Below are 20,618 nucleotides of genomic sequence, written 5' to 3' on the forward strand. Positions count from 1 at the left end.
GTATTTGTGGAAGTCCCTTTCTGTTTCCTTACCACCTTCAGCGCTGGTGCCCAGGTCGCGGGGCGAGGGGGGGTGCATGTTGGAGTCTCTTCCCTGTCCCTGCAGGGTGAATGAAACCTTGCAGGAGCAGCCCTGCGGATCCTGCCCTTTTGCCAGCATTTCGGGTGAAGCCAAGGGCTGCTCCGGGGGCTGCAGTTCCTGAGGACAGGGAAATTCCCCGAGCTTCCTGGCTGGGGTTGTGAGATTGTGGCTGCACTGCTGCTCTTCTCGCCCAAGCTCATCTGAGGAGGAGATGGGGTGGAGGATGTCCCCTGCATTACTACACCTGCTTAAAAACCTGTTTTCTGGTGCGCTGGTGCCTGGGGCTTTTAGTTTTGATACTGCTTGCCTTTTCCTTAGGAAGCCTGAGATGGGCTGAGCCTGGAGTGGGGCCTCCAAGTGCTGATCCTCGAAGCTGGCACACCCGAGGTGCCCAACGCCCCCGGTGTTCGACCGCCCTCACCGTGAAAACGTTCCCCCCCCCGACACCTCGTGGGACCGTGTCTGTTGTGGCCTGTCCTGTCCCTGTGCGTCCACGAGAAGAGTCTGGCTCCATCTCCTCCACGCCTTCCCCCGAGGCGGCTGTGGGCAGCGACAAACTCTCCCCTCCTCTCCTGGAGGCTGAGCAAGCCCATCCCTCGGCCTCCCCTCCATGCCGTGTGCCTGCACCAGGCTCGCTCGGGCCATGGGCATGTCCCGTACTGGGGAGGCCGGAGCCGGACGAAGCTCTGCAGATGTCAAGAGGTTGCCAGGCTGCCCTCGCGCTCGCACAGCCCAGAAGGCACTGTCCCCGCTCCTCTACCAGAGCGCGCCGTTGGACTGAAGGGCCATGTGAGTTTGGGTTGTTTTTTTTTCTCTGAGATGCAGGACTTTGCTGAATTTCAGGAGGTTCCTGCTGGCCCACGTCAGCCCATGAGCCAACAGACCGCCCGTGATGCACCGTGGCCCCCCAGCCCTGGGGGGGACCTGTGGACGGGCAGAAGGGGCGGGCTGAAACAGTACTAGGGATAGATGGGACCCCCACCCCCCCTCCTGCCTGCCGTGGGGTGGGACAGACCCTTTCCCTGGGGACTCGCTCTGGCCAGTGCCCCCCTCGTGTGCCAGCCTGCGTGGACGGAGGCTCAGCCCTACGGGGCGCGGGGCGGGCTCCCCACCCTCCTTTCCCCACCACGGCCCTGACGCCCACCCGGCCGCTCTCCCCACCCCGCGTAGCCGTGCCGTGGCCGGTGCCCGCACAGGGTCCTTCGACAACCTCCATGCAAACCATCTCACCTTTATCAGCAGTGCCCGGAGGAGCCCGTCCCAGCCCCCCCACACCACAGGGCTCCGAGCTCGTCTGGTTTGAATTATATTTTTCAATAAGGTTTTGTGAAACACTGTATCAAACTTTGTACTAAAATACAGATATATTACAGCTACTGTATTCCTTTCTCCACTGATTTTTCTTCCTTTGTTTTTCCAATTCAGCCAGCAACAGCACTCACAAGCTGGCAAGACCCGGGCGCTGCTGGGGGCGGGCGTGGGGGGCTCCTGCCGGCCCCGCTCCGGGGCGGTGGCTGCCGGAGGGATGCAGGTGCTGCCGGGCTTGTGGCCGGCAGAGGACGTTGACAGGAGTGCCAGCACCCACACCGTCCTGGGTGACTTTGGCTCCCGGCAGGTGTTTCGGCAGGGCTCTGTCCCTCACCGCAGGGCCTCAGGGCACGACTTACCGGCTCCCACCAGCCCCGGGCACCCCAGCTCACCGGGCTGGGTGATGGTTCCTGCAGAGCCCTTCATTGCCGTCCCCCAGCAGCCTCCACGCGCCGTGGCCCTGCCCGGTTGCCTGTGGATGGGCAGTGGCTCCTCTGCCCTGGGCTGCCCCATCCTGAGGCCATGGTCCCGCTCTGCTCCCTGTGCCCGGCTCGGCCCCGCTCCCAGGCCTTGCCCAGCGCCCAGGTCCAGCCCTGCCGGGGCCCCCGCGAGCCCCTGGCCTGTCGCTCCCCGGGGAGCTGGGGGCCCTGCAAACAGCCCCCGGCTACTCGCACTGAGACACGGCCAGTGCTGAGGACTTTATTGCATTGCAAGGGCTGCGGCGACCCGAGCCCCCCCGCGGCCGGGACCCGGGGAAGCCCACACGCACTGGTCTGGCCAGCAGAGCCGCAGCCAGGCCGTGGCCGCCTGTGCCGGGGAGGGTGCCGGGGGTGTCGGTGCCGGCTCTTGGGTGCTCTGTGTGTGCGATTGAGGCTGGGTCGTGCTCGGAGGCTGCCGGGCTTAGCACTGACCCGGGAAGCTGCCGCCAGCTCCCTGCGGGCCATCACCATGTGCCAGCGAGGTGCAGCCGGGGGACACGGCCAGGATGCCGGGTGCTGGGGTGGGCACAGCGGTGCCCAGGTCCCCCCAGCCACACCGTGTGGCAGGGAGAGCCTTGCTGTCACCAGTGGAGTTAAAGCACCGTATGGGGATGGGGAGGGAAGGCGTTTGGCAACAGCCCGTGGCCGGTTCAGGGAGGGGGCTGGCGGGGGTTCCTCCTGTGCCCACCCAGGGGGTTTTGCATGTTCAGCTGCTCCCACTTACCAGGGCTTACATTCAGCAGCGGCGCGAGTTGGGTGTCCCAGTGGCCGGTGGCAGCGAGGCCCCTGTGGTCCCCATGCTGCGGGGGGAGCGAGCGGCAGCCTGCGGCCCCGGCCACGCACCAGGAAACACCATGTCCTGGGGCCGGGCTCCCGGGGCAGGGGGCAAGGGGGCTCAAGTCACTTTACCCTGTTTAGAGAATATGAATTTACACGTAAAAGTAGGGGTTGGGCCCTGTCCTGGCCGCCAGGTCCCCCGGCTGTGGAGACAGGATCTCGGAGCTGTACAAAATGGGAGCGGGGAGGGGGCCGGGGCCAGGAGCAGCCGGCGCAGGGCGTCACCGGGCGCGTGTTCGGGTGGGAGGTGGCGGGTCAGGAGTCCTGGGGATGTAGAAATCTGTTAAAAACTCTGAGACTGTTTTTTCCTCGAAACAAAACTGCAGTTGGACGCTGTTCTTGAACGAAGCGGGTTTGGGGCATCCTCCCCCGGCGGCGGCCCACGGGTGGTGGGGGGTGCAGAGCTGGCAGGGTGCGTGGGATGGCAGTGTCGGCGTGGACATGGAGGTGGCTGTGGATGCGGCAGGCGGCCGGCACATCCCCGGTGTGGGCGGCGGGGCCCGGGGGGGCGGCGTGGGATGCTGCGTGGCCACTGGCAGCAGACGAAGGGCAGGGCAGGACAGGGAGGGAGCACCCAGGCTGCCGGCCGCGGGAAGAGGGTCCTGCTGCAGGCGCTCGGCCTTATATCCTCTGCGGGGAGAGCACAGCGGGTCGGGGCCGGCATAGGGCAGGCCCGGCTGCACCATTGTGCCACCAGCATGTGCCACACGCATGCCTGTCCCCCCCCCCTGCTGACCCCTGTTCCTGCTGCCTCCCTTCCCCATTGCTCCCTTGTCCCCACTGCCCCCAGCCCCACTGCCCTGCACAGCTGGGGGCCCCCTCGTCCCACACGGGGCTGCCCAGCACGGTCACACCCAGACACACCGCACGGTCAAGGCTAGGGGACGGGACAGTGACACTCAGGACTTACCGCAGTGCCGACAAAATCTGTGGAAACAGAAGAGAGGGTATCAGAGGCAGGGCGGGGGCTCGGCAGCCCGCCCCCACCCTGCCCGGCCTGCCTCGCTTTGCAGGTGGCAGTTAAGCCTGCGGGACCCTCGCCCGGCTGCAGGCTGCCGGAGGGGCCGAGTCCCCCAGGCTATTCCCACCCGGGATCCCTCCCAGGGCCGTGGTGCAGGGCCCCGGGACCCCTGGCAGCACGGCGCTCACCTTTGCTCTCTGTCTTGAGCTCCTCGTGCAGCAGGTCGTTCTGCCGGTTGCCGAGGACAAAGGCCAGGAAGGAAAGGATGAGGGCGTTGAGGATGCCGATGATGGCCAGGATGTAAGCCCAGCGCACGGAGCAGTCGCCCAGGGAGTACTTCCCCGTCTTCTCCCCACACATGTCCCGTATGGTCTCTGCATCCCAGCCGTCGGGAAAGATCATGCAGCCCAGCACCAGGCAGAGCGCTGCAGGGAGGGGGAGAGGAGGGGGAAGCGTCAGAGGGGACACGGGGGTGGCAGTGCCGGGTGCTGAGCCCCCCGGTTGATGCACGAGTGCAGCCTGTGCCTGCCTTGGCTCCGCGACAGCCGGGCAGCATGGCAGGTGACAGCCACCACTGCCCCGGCAGCCCCAGGGGACTGCGTTTGCACGTGCCGGCCCCAGCACAAACGGGGACATCAGGGTTTTGGCTTCTTCCAGCATCAGCCACAGGATCAGTGGTTCCCCACCGGCTTTCCTCATCGCCGCAGGCTCCCTCTGTGTGTGGGCAGGAGCTACGGGCGTGCTGCAGGCAGGGATGCTGCCCGCCAAGAGTGTCATCGTCCCCAGGAGCACCCACATCCAGCCACCTTGCACCCCTGCAAGCATGGCTCCCAGTGGGCTTGCTCGCTCAGCGCACCTCCGTCCCCCCGCACGCTCCGTGCCGAGCAGGGAGACGTCAGGGAGCACCAGGATGAACAGGAAGGGAAATGTCGAGACAAAGCCCGCGACTGTCAAGGTAAGGAGGCAACAGGTTTTCGAAGTACAGCCAGTACAAAAGCTCCTCACCCCGTGTCAGCTGGGAAGACTAAAAATATTAGTGGTGTTGGAGAGTGGCTGGGGTGCGCTGTGCTGTGAGTATTTTTGTCCTGGGCTAGGAAAGAACTGAGAGGCTTGTGCCCTCACGAGTGACAAGGTACCTCCCCGTCCCTTATCGCTGGAGGGACAGCAAACACCCTGCCAGGCCCGAGTGCTACCGCCGCGGCAGCCCCGGAGGACGGGCAGCTGGCGGTCTGGCTGGCGAGCTCTCAGCGTGCTGACGTGTGCTTTTAACTGCTCTCGGTAGGGAAGAGAAATCCCAGGAAAGGGGGGGAAAGCGAGCGCAGGGCTGGCGCAGGGCATCGCACCAGGACTCGGCACGGCCCTTTCATCCCAATTAGCTACACCGACCGCTCTCCCCAGGAAAGGGCAGGGACGCCGAGGCGAGTCACCCTCGGCAGCCCATGCACCAGCACATAATACCAGCTGCTGCCTGGTCTCTGCCTCCTCTGTCCACGTTACAAACCTGCTTGGTAAAAGACTCTTTGCAGGCAGAGGCAAGCCCTGCAAGCTGATTTACATTTACCACCGCACACAGCCCTGGTGCTACCCCAGCACCGTGTGCCTGCACAGCGTGGTGCGCGTGTGAGGAGCCGGCAAGCTGGTGTCTCCAGCACGCCATCGCCAGGGACTCACAGCCAAGCACGGCTGAGTCTGGGGGAACTCCTTGTCCACTGGGACCAGACCATCCCAAAACCATCCCCTCTGGAAGGAAACATATAATCGGCGCTGACGCTGTGTGCTGCACAGTAAATGATGAGCAGCAAGCTGGCCTGCCTGCTAACCTGGGCACCTTTGAGCCAGACGCCATTTAATTCAGCTGAGTGCCTGAATTAAAGGCAAGGGGGAGCGGCAGACCTGTGCCGGGGACTCTCCTCGGGAAAGCAGAGATGCCGAGAGGATTTTAGGACCCCGCTGAGTTCCCCGTGCAGTGCAGCTGCGAAAAATGCTAAGGTGCTCTGTGGCCATCCCTGGTGAGGGGGTGGTTTTGCCCCCGCAGCGCTGGTCAGGCTGACACGACCCAGCCTGGAAACGGGCACGGCTGTAACAGCTCTGCCAAAACTGGTGAGGAGGAGAAAAGAGCGTGGTGAGGACAGAGGAAAGCACAGCGAGGGGCGAGGCAGGCGCTCCAGCTGCCTGGGGGGGCAGCAAGCCCTCAGTGACAGCCCCTCATCCCAGAAGAGAACAGGGCTGTAGGAGAAGGCAAATTTAAGTGAAAAAAGAAAAACAAAAATCAGATGCCAATTTTACCCGCGCCAGCAGGGGCTCGGGTGGGCTCCCAGCTTTTGTGCATGGCCCTCGGTCAGCCCTTTGCAGGAGCGGAACAGCAGCCCCTGGGTCTTTCCCTGCAAGCATCAGTATTTCCTCTGCATTTCTGGGCATTCATTTGGGCTCCAGGTGGATCCGGCTGCCCGGGTAAAGCAGGAGCTCGCCGAGAGTTCGCCGCTCTGCAAACACCACAGCTGCACGGGTGAGGGTCCTCCAGGACATCTGCAGGTCCCAAACACGGCAGGACAGGGCAGTGACGCAGGAGGCAGTGGATTAACGTGCTGGTGGGCTACGGCACTCATGGAGGACACGAGAGACAGGGTTTAAGGTGAAAGCAGGGAGGGGCTCAAAAAGGTATGGGAAAAACACACAGCATGTGAGCCACCGGTGCAGCGGGTTGTCACAACACAGCCATGGGGGACAGGCAGCGATGGCCACTGCCAGGACCACCGGTGCTGGCTCTAGCCTGCACCTGCCTGCCCTCGTCCTCCTCTCCCCACGTGCCCGCTCTGCACTGGCACCGGGGCAAGGGGAGCCTGTGCCCTGGCCTGCGGAGCAGCTCCAGGAGCTCTGCCCGAGATCTCACAGCCCCTGTTTGCCAGAGAGAATTAAGCTACAAATTTACTACCAGGGCAAAGGAGCGTTCCTGAGCCACTGTGTGTACCCAAACGCCTCTGCCCGAGGGCGACCGGCCTCTTCCCATGAGCCCCTCACTGCTGTGCAGCTCCCCGGGAAGTGGCCGTGGCGGGGCCCTGCCACCGAAGGCAGGTCATCTCCCAGCGAAGAGCAGCGCAGCGCTCTCCTCTTCCCGTCTGTCCTACGTGTTCCCGTAAGCAAGCCGAGTCCTCTGCTCTGTCACAAGCAATTCCCTTTCCTGCGTGTCCCCAGGCCGCCTGACGTCCTGGAAACACCTTCCTGTGCCTGCAGCAAGGAGCAACATGGAAGTGCAGAGCGAGAACAAGGAGGGGATCCCCACACGGTCAACGGGCCTCGGCCCTGCCCTTTTCAACAAGCCCCTCGCAGCAGGTCTGAGGGGTGCGAGGACGGGGCTCTGCCTGCCAGTCCCTCTGCCCGCAGCACTGTTCTGCCAGCACCTGCCTCCAAACGCCCCGAGGTCCCTCGCAGACCTGCAGAAAAAGGTTGGGTTTTGTTTAAAACAGCCTATTTCTACACCTTGCAACCGCATGAAAAACACCAAGTGATGACTCCTACAAGAGCCGCTATTAAAAAGGAAAAAAATAACCCAACTCCCATCCACTTTGGTTTTAATTCCCGTTCTTCTGAGGGTGTGGTGTCAGTCCCCACTGCCGGTGGCACCGAGGACAGCCGGTCGCTTCATCACACCCCACAGCTGCCATCCCTCCCCCAGGCCCTGGGCTCCAACTCCCTCTTCCAGAGTTTTCCCAGTTGGACAGACGGATTTGAGACAGGCATTTCGGTGATCACCGGGGCAGGGTGTACGTGGAAGGAAGATGAACCAGCTGCAGTTTGCAGGACTGCCCACGGGATCCTGCTGGGGCTGGGGCTCTGGCCCCGGGGAAAACCGGTGTTTCTCGGCTTGGTTTTGCAGCCGGTTCATGGCTTCCCACTCCTCGGCGCTCCCTTGTCACGGTCCCCTAGAAATGAAATGGGCATCTCAAGGGCTTTTGATATCCTCGCAAAAGAAATTAATTGAAGGGACTTCAATGTTACGACTCAGGCTGCAACACCAGAGCGAGATTTTAGCAGAGGGAGATGAGGAGGCTCCCCCCGGCAGGATAACATCCCCCGGTAGAAAGTGCATTTAGCTAATTTGGACCGTCTGAGTAACCCGTGTGTTTGTCAAGTACCAGGGTTATCCCAGTGCCGCCCCAGTCCCGTGCAGTTGTGCCTGCAGGATTCAAATCTGATTTTTTTTAATCACTTTTGCTGTCTAGTTTAGTCTGCAGGTTTGGGTGAAGACTGGCTTTTACTGCTCTCACCTGCTGCAGGTGGAAGGGGTTAAGGCCATGCCCTGCAGCTGAGAGACGTGGCCTCCCCCTGAGCACGGCCAGGCAGAGCATCGCACTGCCACAGGACACAGGAAGGACTGAAAACCGGAAAATGTGGAGGTAACGGGGGGGAAAACCAGCAACTGCTGGGTCCCAAAGGGGCTTGTTAAACCCGGCCTGGGGATAGCGAGGTGTTTGGCCCCGTGGGCAGCGGCTCACCCTCCCTCGGGTTCAGCGAGCTGTCTGTCCCCTGCTCTCATGCACATCACTCCCACCTTCATCGCAGACGTGCCTCTCTGCCAGGAGTACTTCAATGACCCCCCTGGCCCCTGCTATCTACCTTGTGCTGAAGGGGAGGAAGCTCTAGTATCCTCCGCTGTGCCCACGGCCACTCGCCGTGACGCTGATGGCACATCGGGGTCCCCACCGGCAATTTGGAGTGGTGATCTGCTCGAGGGTAGGAAGGCTCTGCAGAGGGACCTGGACAGGCTGGATCGATGGGCCAAGGCCAATTGTATGAGGTTCAACAAGGCCAAGTGCCGGGTCCTGCACTTCGGCCACAACAACCCCATGCAGCGCTACAGGCTTGGGGAAGAGTGGCTGGAAAGCTGCCTGTCGGAAAAGGACCTGGGGGTGTTGGTCGACAGCCGGCTGAACATGAGCCGGCAGTGTGCCCAGGCAGCCAAGAAGGCCAATGGCATCCTGGCCTGTATCAGAAATAGTGTGGCCAGCAGGAGTAGGGATGTGATCGTGCCCCTGTACTCGGCACTGGTGAGGCCGCGCCTCGAATACTGTGTTCAGTTTTGGGCCCCTCACTACAAGAAGGACGTCGAGGTGCTGGAGCGTGTCCAGAGAAGGGCAACGAGGCTGGTGAGGGGTCTGGAGAACAAGTCTTCTGAGGAGCGGCTGAGGGAACTGGGGTTGTTTAGCCTGGAGAAAAGGAGGCTGAGGGGAGACCTCATCGCTCTCTACAACTCCCTGAAAGGAGGTTGTAGCGAGGTGGGTGTCGGTCTCTTCTCCCAAGTAACAAGCGATAGGACGAGAGGAAACGGCCTCAAGTTGCGCCAGGGGAGGTTTAGATTGGATGTAAGGAAAAATTTCTTTACTGAAAGAGTGGTGAAACATTGGAACAGGCTGCCCAGGGAAGTGGTGGAGTCCCCATCCCTGGAGGTATTTAAAAGACGTGTAGATGAGGCACTTAGGGACATGGTTTAGTGGACATGGTGGTGTTGGGTTGACGGTTGGACTCAATGATCTTAGAGGTCTTTTCCAACCTCAATGATTCTATGATTCTATGATCCCCAACATGGTCCCCCCGGGCACTGCACACCAGCCCCGAACCCCCAGGGGAACAGGGGCTGTGAGATGCCTTTGGGGTCTGCAGTGGCTGCTTCTTATTAGGAAACCTCCTGAGAGCTGAGCACCAAAAGGAAAGGGAACAAACACAGCCCCCCTCTCCTAAAAATAGAAATCCCTCAAAAATAAATGAAAATTAAAGGCAGCGTGCTCGGGACAGCAAGCACCAGCCATTTACACAGACAGGAGCTCCCTTATGGCATTTTGCTCCACAGGCTCTTTCTGAGCCAGAAAATCAGCGGGATTCAGAATAGAGTTACGAGTTTGTATGAATCAGAACTGACAGTTGCTTTATCTGGAACAACACTTAAGGGATGTAAGCTCCAGGACACAAGCGGCTCTGAAACGCCTGGCTCAGCCCCTCCCTGCGGGTCCACAGGCCCATTAACAGCTACTACGGGAGGGTTACGCTGCCTTCCAAAGCCCGGGGCTGGCTGCTGCCGAGCACAAGGCGCTGGACGGATGCAAGGTCTGCGCTGCGTCGCTGCTCCTGTCCCTGCTGCACGGCAGGAGTGGCAGGGGAAGGAGAGGGGAAATCTTCAGGAAAGTTTTTTGGGGGGGGCGGGCAGAAGCTGGTAATTCAGCAAATGCAAAGGTTTTTTTGCAGTGATGTCTTCTTTTTGCTGCTAGGTCGGCAGGTGGAAGCAGTTCACCTGGAAGATCGTATATTGGCAATATTTCTCCCCTGGGCAGAGAAAGGGCTCGAGGCTACTTCATCCTCATTCCCAGCAGCTATCCCAGTTACGCTCCTAGCTGCTTTGGAGCAGTGGTATCTGTCTCTCATTTTTTCATTAAGAATTTCAACAAATTACTTTTGTATCCACCAAAACAATTTTTTTGAAACCTCAAACTCTCTCCGAGAGGAGCTGGCTCTCCAGCAAGTCCCAGTCAGGAAGACGAGCCCATCCTGGCATGGCTCAGCAGAGCCACCGCATCGCCGCCAGCACCAGGGAGCATTTCGGGACTGCGGCGTTCGCTCGGGCCAGATCCTGCTCTCCCTTAAGGCTGCAGCCACACCACCACGCCACGCAGCTCAGCCGTGGCAGTTGGCAACGGGCTTCCTAACCACCCCTCTCCACGGACGCGCCAAAACGACGCCGTGCAGCTGCACCGTGTGAGGGGTCCCAACTCAGACGGTGGCAAACGCAGCTCAGGTGCAGAAGATGAAGCCGCTGGTCAAGGCTCTGCCTCTGGTCCCGGTTCACGCGCTGGTGGGTGGGAAGGGCCCATCCGAGAGGTGAGTGTAGCTCCGAAGAGGGTCTCTCAAAGGAGAAAAGGGCTGAGATGGATATGTATTATCACATGCTCCATCGGGCAAGGTGCCCGGACATGGCATAACTAACTCCAAAGTGCCACTGATAAAGACAAACCCCAGCCCCATGGCCAACGACACGGCCCCGGGTGGAAAGGCACCCCATGTGTCGTGCTTGTGCCTGGCCTAAGGGAGCTGGAAGGTCTCACCACACTGACTGCCGGACTTGAAGCACGGGGAAACGCCTTCAAACGTGGCCAGTCACCTCCTCCGCGCAAGAGGGGCTGTGTGCTCAGCTTGGCTGCCTCTTTTGACCCTCAGTAGACTGTAAGTACAAAACCAAAGCTCCCCTGAAAACAGAGCCCCGGACCCGCTCGGAGTGATCGTCCTCACGGGAGGCGTGTGGGTGCGGTGCCACGCAGAGGTGGCTGGGGTCTCTCGCTCCGGCATTAGTGCCGGACACCAGGACAACTTTGTTCAAAGCTCAGAGTCAACTCACAGGGTGACCGCGTCTTACGTTACAGCAGAGAATCAGGGCATCGGAGGAAATGCTCAGGCTCCTGGGCAGCCGCCTCAGTGCGTGGTAGTGGTGGTGTATTCCTGTGCTCTGGTCTCCGGCAGATGACTGCTGTGTGGTCGCTGGAACTGAGGCATCCACAAAATCAGCCCAGCTGCCTTCATCTCGCTCCTGTACCTCCCCTCCATGGAGGGTGGACGAGAGGGCTCACCCACGCAGCCCATTTCTCTTCAAGTAGGCATCATCCCATGGGACTTTCTGAAGGAGCTCCTCTGCTAGTTTTGAGGACTGGGGTGGCATCAGGGTGCTGTCAGTCATCCAGTTGTTGACGTGCGCATGTTAAAGGCCCATTTCTGGTTTTATAACAGAAGGATTTAGCAAAATCTCCAGTTTTGCATTACTGGGATTTCGAACAGGGCAGATGGCTACATTTCTATTTGCGATAAAGCAGAGTCTTTCCTCTTAATTAGATCCAGTTTCCTCCTAGGGGGGCAGTGGCTTTTGAGCTGGAGCTTTCTGTGAAGCTCTAATTAAACCCTTCCTTGATTGTCATCCACTAATTAGACATTGACGATTTAAACTTTTTTTTTTCTGAAAGAGATACCGAATTCCTGATCCTCCTCCTCTCCTCCTTCCCCACCTTCCTGCTCTTGATTTTTCTCCTCTGAAGAGCCCGTTCGTGCCCTCGTTCAGCAGCCCTGTATTCTGCACCAGCCATCCCGTAGGGACGGGGTGGACCCACCTCTGCCCCATCTCTCTGCCTCTCACCTTGTTTACCTGGTTTTCACCAGTGAGGCCATGAAACTTTGGGCCTCGCTGTTGCTTCTGCCGTAGTGGTGCAAGTCTTCCTTCAGCTAAAACCTCACTGAGGCAGGAGGAATGCCTTTCCCTTCTCTGCCCCTCCAAGCCCTCTGCTCTGGCACGACCCTCCGACCTCCCAGGCAGGTGAATCTCCAAAGCTTGCTGTCATGCTGTGCTGGAACCTGCATCAGGCCACATCCCTGCCCTACCCATGGGATTTGGCCCACGGTGTCCTCTCCATGGGTCAGAGCAGCTTCTTCTCCATGCACAAGGTAACACAGCCACCTGTGGCTGCCTCTGACATGCCCAGCAAAGTTCAGCCCTGCCTGGCCCCCCCAGAGGAGGCTCCCTCTTGCCGGGACGCACCACCCCACTGCCTCTGCGTCCTGGCCCTCCCTGATGGTGACACTAGCCTCTCCTGCAGGACAGAAGCTCTCTTGTGCTGCCCCGTCTCAGGGCAGGGTGGATGGCCAGTTTCTGTTAATGCCGCCTTGGACTTTCCCCGACACAGAAAGGCCGTGTAGCCGTGCTGCTCTGGGAGAGCTCCGAGCCGAGCCTGGGCCAGCTGGGGCCGGGAGAGCTGGCCCATGGCCCCAGCAAGCCGCACACTCAGGGTTCTCACAAGCGCAGTTGTGAGCAACACAAGCGTAGCCTCGAGGTGCAAAGTGTGAGCAGGGACAAGCCCTAGGGCAGGGTGAGGGGCACCTAGAGGTGACAGCTGCAGGGTGCTGCCGTGGCCACCCAAGCCTGAGACAGGGCAGGACAGGCGGCACCGGGGAGGAAGCCTGGGGCTGCCTTCGGTGCAGCACCCTCCACCACATGGCTCCCTGTGCAGCAGCAGCACTGGCCAGGCGCTCCAAGCCACTTGATTAAGCTGCTGACAATTGGTAGGATTTGGGCTCTGAGCTTGCCTTAAACGGATAAATCTTCAGGACAGGGAAAATTAAAGATGAAGGAATTTCCCGATAAGCCAAGGCAGCTCCAGGTCTGGCTGCGGTCCTGAGCTGGGTGAAGAGATGTCAGGCTTTCCAGCGCAAGCCAGCTGCAAGGGAGAGAGCCAGGCTAGCTGCAAGCCCCTAGCATGGGGGGGCTGTATCCTCCCACATCAACGACTCGGGCCCTTCTCCCAGGGAGGGCGGACTGGAGTCCTTTCATTAGGAATATGGGGGGCTGTGGGTCCTTCTGGTAGAAGCTCGGGGTCTATTCACACTTTGTATGCAGTGGGGAGTAACACAATGTCTTTCCACACGTGGTAAAACTGGAGAGAGAAGGAAGTGAAGGGTCCCACTACCGGGAGAAGCTCAGCACCTCTTCTCAAGGTCTTTCTCCCAAAAAGACAGACCCTGTGTGAGGACAGCTTGGAGGTCTGTGCACAAGGGGATACTTGGGATCCTTATCAATAGATGCATCAGGTCCCCTTCTGGGGAAAAGTTTGGGTTATTGTATGGTGTCCCTTTGAGCAGTGAGTCTATGTGGGTGTTGGGGTACATCTATGGCAGGGTTTCTTTTGTGGAGGGAGCTAAGGAGGATCTATAGACAGGGCCACTTTTGGGGGGAATGTCTGGGTTTGAGCCTGTGGTCACTTCTGAGGAGACATCAAGGTAAATGTACGGTGTCCCTCTGTGGGAAGCACTGTACTCAGGGTCTCTTTATGCAGAGAGGTGGGGAAGGTCTGTCCTCACAGCCCTTTCATGATGCTGGAGGGAGGGAGGAGTCCTGGGCACAACATCTCTTTAAGGGGGAGCTGGAGGGTCTGTCTGTGCGCAGGTGCTTTTACAGGGCTGGGGGGGTCCATGCATGGGCTCCTGCCAGTGATGGGGTCCCTTCAGGGGCTGGGGGTTCCCCTAAAGTGGGTATCCCCTGGGGGCAGGCTTGCTCAGGGATGCCCTTGGGGATGGGTAGACAGAGAGACTAGTCCCTGATGTGGGGTGCCCTGGGGGGTCTGGGTCCCCAGGGGGCTGGTCTGAGGTCCAGGTGTCCTAGGGCATCCTTGGGGCTGGTCCTTGGCTCTGTGGGACAGTCCTTGTTGTAGGGTGTCCCAAAGCTGGTCCCTGACTGGGTTGTACTGGGGTGCCCCGAGGCTGGTCCCTGCCCCAAGGTGTCCTGGGGTGCTCCAAGGCCAGCGCCCGGCCTGGCTGTCCTGGGGTGCTCCAGGCTGTCCAGGTGCCCCAGGGCTGGTGCCTGTTCTGGGATCCCCTGAGGTGGGTCCCTGATCCCGCTTTCACACTGTGCCCCAGGGATCCCTGTGGTTCCCTGGGGTCAGATCTTGCCTGGGGAGCCCCCAGTGCCAGTGCCCAGAACAGGTGCCCATTCCTGGTACTCTGTCAGCGCTAGTGCCTGGCCTTGGGTGTCCCAGGAAGCCCTGGAGTGCCCTGGGGATGGTTCTTGGCTGGGATGCCCCATGGCCCTGCAGTGCTTGTACCCTGCCCAGCTTCCTTGAGCAACCCTGGTGTTCCCTGTGGCCAACCTCTGCCCGCGGAGCCTCGGGTGCCGGTGCCTAGAGCCGGCACCTGTTCCTGGTGCTCTGTCAGTGCTAGTGCCTGGCCTGGGTGTCCCAGGAAGCCCTGGGGTGTCCTGGGGCCGGTTCCCGGCTGGGACGTCCTATGGATCCACAGTACTTGTACCCAGCCCAGCTTTTTCAGGCAACCCTGGTGTTCCTTGCGGCCAGGGGCCCCGATACCAGTGCCTGGGGTTAGCCCTGGGTGCCAGTGCCCCGAGCTGGTGCCCATTCCTGATGCTCCGTCAGCGCTAGCGCCTGGCCTGGGCGCCCCAGGAAGCCCTGGGGCTGGTTCCTGGAACCACGGCCCCGCAGCGCTTGGACCCAGCCCAGCTTCCTTGGGCAACCTCGGTGTTCCCTGTGGCCGGGGGCCCTGCTACCGGTGCCTGGGTCTCCCCGGGTGCCAGCGCCCGCTGCCCCCGCTTGACGCCGCCGTCCCGCATCCCCCACGCCCATCACCCGCCCCAACGCCCCGGAGAAGGCCCGGCGGGGGGCCGGGGCCGGCGGGTACCTGCCAGCAGCTGCATCCAGGCGCAGATCTTGTAGACGGTGGCGGTGTTGCAGAAGAAGAAGAGGGCGAAGCAGGTGATGCAGCCCAGCGTCAGCACCATGGACAGCAGCACGAAGAAGGCCGCCGCCTGGAAGGCGCCCGAGGGGATGGTGCTGAAGTCGGTGAAGGAGCCGCGGCACGACAGCTCCCGGCCCGCCAGCCCGCTGCCCACGCAGTAGTGGAACAGCCCGAAGTAACCGGGCTTGGGCGTGTTGACGCTGTCGCCCACCCAGTAGGGCTGGATGAAGACCACCACGTTGATGATGGCGAAGCAGATGGTGAAGATGGCCCAGAGCACGCCGATGGCGCGCGAGTTCCGCACGTAGTTGTCATGGTAGAGCTTGGAGGCTTCCTGCGAGGGCAGCATCCTGCCGGCCGCCGCGCTGCCGGGGGGGGGGTGGGGGGGGTGGGGGGCCGCGACGGCGGGGAGCCCGCCCGGGGTGGGGGTGGGGGGGGGTGGGGGGGGGGGGCCGCGGCCTAGGCGCGCCCGCGGGCTGCCGGCCCCTGCGCCACCCGCGCCGCCATCTTGGCTGCCGCCTCTGCGCCCCCGCCGCGCGCGCGGGCGCGCGCCCCCCGCCACTGCGGAGCCGAGCCGAGCCGAGCCGAGCCCGCCGCGCGCGCCCCGCGGGGATCGGGCCGCTTCGGCCGCCTTCGGCTCCGCCCGCCGAGGGCTCGGCCGGGTTCGGCTCGCCCCGCGACGGGCTCGGCGACGCTCGGAGCGAGGCTCGGCCCGCTCCCCGGCGGCTCGGCGAGGTTCGGAGCGCGCTCGGCAGCGTTCGGCTCGCCTCACGGCGGCTCGGCGAGGTTCGGGCCGCCTCGGCAAGGTTCGGGCCGCCTCGGCGAGGTTCGGAGCGGGTCGGCGAGGCGGGGCTGAGGCGGCGGAGGGCCCGTCTCCCGTACCCCGGCCCGCCGGGGCCGCTCCCTGGCCCGCCCCCGCCCGGCGGCGGCTGCTCAGCCCCGCCGTGCCGCGCCCGGCCCGCCCGGGGCAGCGCCTGGGCGCGGCCCCGGCCCCCCGAGGCCGCCCCGGTCAATGCCAGCAGATACACGCGTGGGCGCGTTTGGCCGAAGCGGTCCTGCGGGGAGGGCGTTCATCCTCCCGGCCCCTCCGCGACCCCGGGGGAGACCCGCGGGTTGGCGGAGGAGCCCCCCCAGGCGGGCAGCAGGCCTTCCCGACCCGCTTGGCGGGGCCGGAGCAAGTAAGTTGCCGCCAACGCGGCTGCACAGGCGCTGGGAGCAGCGGGGCCCGACCCGGCGCCTCTCGCGTGCCCCGACGGCGCAGGGCCGGGGCGCACGGCCGCGCCAGGCCCGGCGTCGCGGGCCGCCGGCCTGAGGCAGGTGCCCTGCGCAGCCCTCCCCCCGCCCCGGCAGCCTCGCGCTGGCCCCGAAACTCCGGCGGGGACCGGGCCGCCTCGGGCCGGTTTTCTTCCCGAGGCGGTTAAGGTGCACCGCGTTAGCTGCAGCCGCCGCTGGACTCGGCTTTCGTCAAGCGCGCCGGAGGCCGGAGGCCTCGTTCTCTCCCGAGCCCTGTCAAGGTTCGCAGCCGATTTGCAAATCAGCCGTATGGAGGTGACAAAAACTTCCTATTCCCCCGCCGGGGCGAAGGAGCCGTCCGCCCCCCGCCTCCGCCGGTGTGGCGGGGGCGCCCGCGAACCCCGGCACAAACGGCACCAGGTGCCTGCGCCGTGGCGCCGGCCCCGGCCCCGCTCCCATCCCGGGCACGGGAGCCGCTGCCGCTCCCGGGCGCGCACGGCCGCGCTGCGGGGGCCCGCGCCACCGTTCACTTCGCAGCCGCCACTGCGACCGGCTCCGTGCGTGCGGTCACGCCCCGAGAGGGGCTTCTTTAATTGACACCCGCCTCGGGACGCTTTACGAAGAGCAGCGCCCCGGGCACGGCTGCACGGCGCCCCGGTCGGGCCCGCCCAGCCCTGCCCGCCAGCGTTTGCCCCGTCCCTCTGCGGGCCTAAACGCGGTTTATGCAAAGCCCCGGCGCCCCCCAGCTCCGGTGCGGGAGGGCGCCCCACGGCCTGCCGTGCCCCGGCCGTGCCCAGCCCTCGCGCCGGGCCCCGCTCCTCCCGTCGCACCGAGAGCCAGGCGGCTCCTCACCCGCTGGGGGCTCAGTGGGGGCCGTTCGCTGCCCGGTGCGGGAGGGGAGGAGAGGACAGAACAGAACAGGGCCGGACCGGGCCCCCGGGGCGGGGAGGGGTTCGGCGGCCCCGGAGCGGAGAGAACCCCGCGGGGGGCGGTGAGCGGGAGCGCGTCGCATCCCGATGACGCCGGCGGGCGGGCGGAAGGGGCGTGGCGCACGCGCGGCGGTGATTGGCCGGCCGGGCGGAAGCGGCGGCGGCGGCGGGCGGAAACGGCGGGCGGGGCGGGGCCATGGGCCGGCGGCGGCGGTGAGCGGCGCGGGGATGGCGGCGGCCCGCGGCTGCCCCCCGGCGGGCTCCGGAGACCGCGCCCTGGCCGAGCTGCTGCTGGAGTTCTCCCGGGCACAGTACCGCGCCAAGGACGGCGGCGGCGCCGCCGCTAAGGTGAGGGGACCGGGACCGGGACCGGGACCGGGAGCGGTGGCGGTGGCGGTGGCGGTGGCGGTGCGGCGGGCGCTGACCGGTGGCTGTGTGCAGGCGGAGCGGATCGAGCGGCGGTGCCTGGAGCTCTTCGGCCGCGACTACCGCTACAGCGTGATCCTCAACGCGCACGGCGAGGTCTGCGCCCACTACCCGCGGCACATCGTCCTCCTGGAGCGCGACGCCGGCGCCGGCCGCGACCCGTAAGGCCCCCGGTCCCCCCGACCCCCGTCCCGCGCGGCTGACAGCCGGCGGAGGCGGCTTCGCGTTTTACCCCGGGGAGCTTACGCCCCGCCGGCCGGGGGAAGCCCCGCCAGGCTGCGCTGCGGCTAATTATAGCCGGCGGTGTCAGCCGCCCGGGGCGCCGCTCCCGGGGCGCACCCCTCGCTGCCCGCCAGGGCTGCGCTTCGCCGCCGGGCTCCCGCGGGGCTCCTCCGAGCTCCCCAGGTCTCTTGGGTTTCCTCGGTGGAAGCTGCTGGGCTAAGCCGGTAACTTGAGGGGTGCGAAGGAAACGGGGCGCTCCGGGGCAGCGCCAGCTCCGCTGCACCCCGTCCTCGAGTGCACCTGGGCACAGCGTCGGACCCTAACGGTTGCTGCGCTGCAGCCCGCCCAGAGACTCAAAGAGCTCGTGGCTGGGAGCAGGCCTGCACGATGCTCTCCCTGCCTTGATGGAGTGCCTGTGGTCTTGCTGGAAGGCCTCCGATTAGAGGAATTTTAGTCTGGAAAGCACGTCGGGGGTGGGGGGGGCTGATAGGGGCTGGACAGACGAGGCAACCTCGACAGAAATAATCTGCCCCCGCCATGGTATGCGGGTGAGTGGGCGCTGAGGTTTAGTGAGTTAACGGGAAACGCTGGCTTGCAGTTCAGTGCAAGTCTAAGCCAACGCGTTTCTGGACTTTGACCCACAAGCTCAGAATCGTGTTGGTCTCGCTTCTGGCTGAGCGTTAGCCGCTCCCTGCGGCTCTAGCGACAGCCTCTCGTGTTTTTTTTCTCCTCCAACAAAAGATAAAGCAATTTTGCAGTCTTAACTGTGTCCATGACAAGAGTAACACGTTCAAAAGGACGGTGGTCACCGTGTTCCCCTCGTGGCAGTGACGTGTCCAGCTGCTTTGCCTAGGAAGGCAAACGGTCAGCTGCCATGCTGGCACGCGGGCCGGGTGCTGTAGGAGGGGGTCTTTGGAAAACAGCCACAACTGATTGTCGGGTGGGAGAATTTCTGCTCGAAGGTTAGATCAGATCAGAAAAGATTAAACCACTCGCTGCAAAAAAAGGGAAACTGAAGTCTGAAGCTGTAAATGTAACTAGGAGTGTCTTTAGGGAAGAGAAACCAAATGTTTCGGCTTTTCCTGTTCTTGTAAGAGCAAGGAATGCTTAATTTTTCTGATGAGCATTCAAAACAAGTGTACTTGCACTCGGTGCCCCGTCTTCTTCCAGGACTTTTGCAAGCAGGCAGTGGCAATTAACACTTTAAATACTGATTCTTTCCAGGTCTTGATTTGCTCTCCCAGGGAGTCACGGAAAGAGACTACCCTTCTTCATCCCCCTCCCCCTGATTTCTGGGTGATAATCTCTGTAAAAGCCGCTAAATAATTTTTACACCAATCCCGTTTTTAGTTGCGCCGTTGTACTCTATGGAATACTTAAGAAATAGAGACTGTCGCGCTTCTTGTGTTACAGAACGCAAGAACCTCTTCCAGGGAATGGGACACTCCCTCTAGGACCGGGTGTCTTTGGCTGCCTTTCATCTTTGTAATGTTCTTAAATCAGCTGGTAAGATCTCCTTGAAGTGCGCAGGACACTTCACACCTCTGAGAATACCAGGGTTTTTTGGAAGCAGTTCTCGCTTACGCAAACTCTGCGCTGCCCCATCGGTTCTGCTGGTACAGCTGCTTCTGAAGCCGTGTGGGGAACCAGCAAAAAATGGATATTTTTAACCCAGATCATCGGTTTCCTGATCTTGTTCATTCTGTGGCTGGGCAGCTGGGGGAAGAAAGGATGTTGCTTCATCAAACTTTGCTAACAGTACTCTCAAATCCAGGCAGGTGCAGGAGGTTGCGGGAGGAATTTGCTGTGTGTTTTTGGCTATCAACCAAGGTAGCTGTACGCCCCTTGGTCGGGTGCTGCTTGCGAGGAGCCACAGAAAGTATCAGAGTGCGTCTGACAGCCAGGAGCACCTTCCCTGTGCTTGGAGAACTCTGACGTCCCCCCAGAAGGAGTGGGCAGGTGCTGCAGGGAATGGAAACGGAGGTTCTTTACTTGCTGTCTTAGGGTTACTGTGACTGCGCTTACTGAAAATGTCCAGATCTCAGACACGGGCCATGTCTTTGGTTTCACCTGACGATCCTGTTATGTGTCTGCACTCCAAGCAAATATGATCACAGTTGCACGTAGTCTAACGATGTGAGAGGAATGCTTTGGTTCCAATGGTGTTATGGCTACCCAAAGAGAAGCATCGCTGCTTCAGGCCAGCATAAAATATAACGTTGCCAAAACAGTTGCTTGCTCTTACAGGAAATGTTTCCCTTGTGTTTAAAAAGATGAATTCAGGTTTGGGGTCTGATTTTGGGGGGAAGGTGGGCGGGGAATTAATACAGAAGTAAGGTTGCCCAGCAGTATGTTCTGGAAAACAAAGTTCTGAAGAAAAAAAACCCCCAAACACCCGAAAGTCCAAAAAATTAAAGAGTTAAGATACACGTTATTCCTTCCACCTCGTTCTCTACCTTGTCCCAAGCAGCCTGAATGATGTTCTTTCACGCTGCTGTTGAAGAGCGCTCTGTTTTCTGAACCTTTTTCAGTAGATTTAACTCCTACCTGTGCTGCATTTAATCACTTGTCCCTTTAAGAGCGTTGCACCCGTTCTTCAGAGCAGCCTTGCCCCTCACTACAGTAGTCTCGGTACGACTTAACCGTGTTTATCTCTAGCTCGTGTTTATCTCTAGCTTTACTGATGATGGCTCTTGAGACGAGAAGGTCTGAGAGCCCTGTTTGTGGCACAGCCGTGATGGATAGCAGAGCGGGTCTCTTCAGTGCGTGTGCAGGCTTCCCAGGGAACAGGCACGGGAGCCTGGGAGAGGGGCTCATCCTTCCGTGTGGGGCACTGGGCTTCCTGCTTGCCCCGTGTCCCAGGTCCCTGCCGAGCTG

The 20,618-nt window shown here is 61.9% G+C and overlaps 2 protein-coding genes across 3 annotated transcripts in view; one reads left to right on the plus strand and one right to left on the minus strand.

The window, feature by feature from the left end:
- Nucleotides 1-1,374: 1,374 nt before the first annotated feature.
- LHFPL4 (LHFPL tetraspan subfamily member 4) lies at nt 1,375-15,287 on the minus strand. The gene is made up of 4 exons (XM_076346446.1): nt 14,875-15,287; nt 3,855-4,091; nt 3,616-3,632; nt 1,375-3,335 (listed from the first exon to the last, which is right to left on the minus strand). The coding sequence occupies exons 1-4, from the start codon at nt 15,278-15,280 to the stop codon at nt 3,327-3,329; spliced, it is 669 nt and encodes a 222-aa protein (XP_076202561.1). The 5' UTR covers nt 15,281-15,287; the 3' UTR covers nt 1,375-3,326.
- Nucleotides 15,288-17,321: 2,034 nt separating this feature from the next.
- The window catches only part of MTMR14 (myotubularin related protein 14), a 33,875-nt gene continuing 30,578 nt past the window's right edge, over nt 17,322-20,618 (plus strand). Inside the window, exons 1-2 of one of the 2 annotated variants that reach the window (XM_076346448.1) lie at nt 17,322-17,441; nt 17,535-17,680. In XM_076346448.1, coding sequence (XP_076202563.1) covers nt 17,322-17,441; nt 17,535-17,680 — 266 coding nt within the window. Of the gene's footprint in view, nt 17,442-17,534; nt 17,681-20,618 lie in introns of those variants that run through there. The other variant, XM_076346449.1, reaches the window with a different exon arrangement.

This window comes from Aptenodytes patagonicus, chromosome 8 (assembly GCF_965638725.1).
Source record: "Aptenodytes patagonicus chromosome 8, bAptPat1.pri.cur, whole genome shotgun sequence".
NCBI classification, from domain to species: domain Eukaryota; kingdom Metazoa; phylum Chordata; class Aves; order Sphenisciformes; family Spheniscidae; genus Aptenodytes; species Aptenodytes patagonicus.

What these genes read in the sequence shown, in the direction of transcription:
- LHFPL4 (XM_076346446.1), bottom strand. Translation starts at nt 15,280, where the DNA reads ATGCTGCCCTCGCAGGAAGCCTCCAAGCTCTACCATGACAACTACGTG. An exon ending in CTGGATGCAGCTGCTGGCAG is followed by an intron (nt 4,092 to 14,874) that starts GTACCCGCCGGC and finishes CCCTCCCTGCAG; the next exon opens with CGCTCTGCCTGGTGCTGGGC.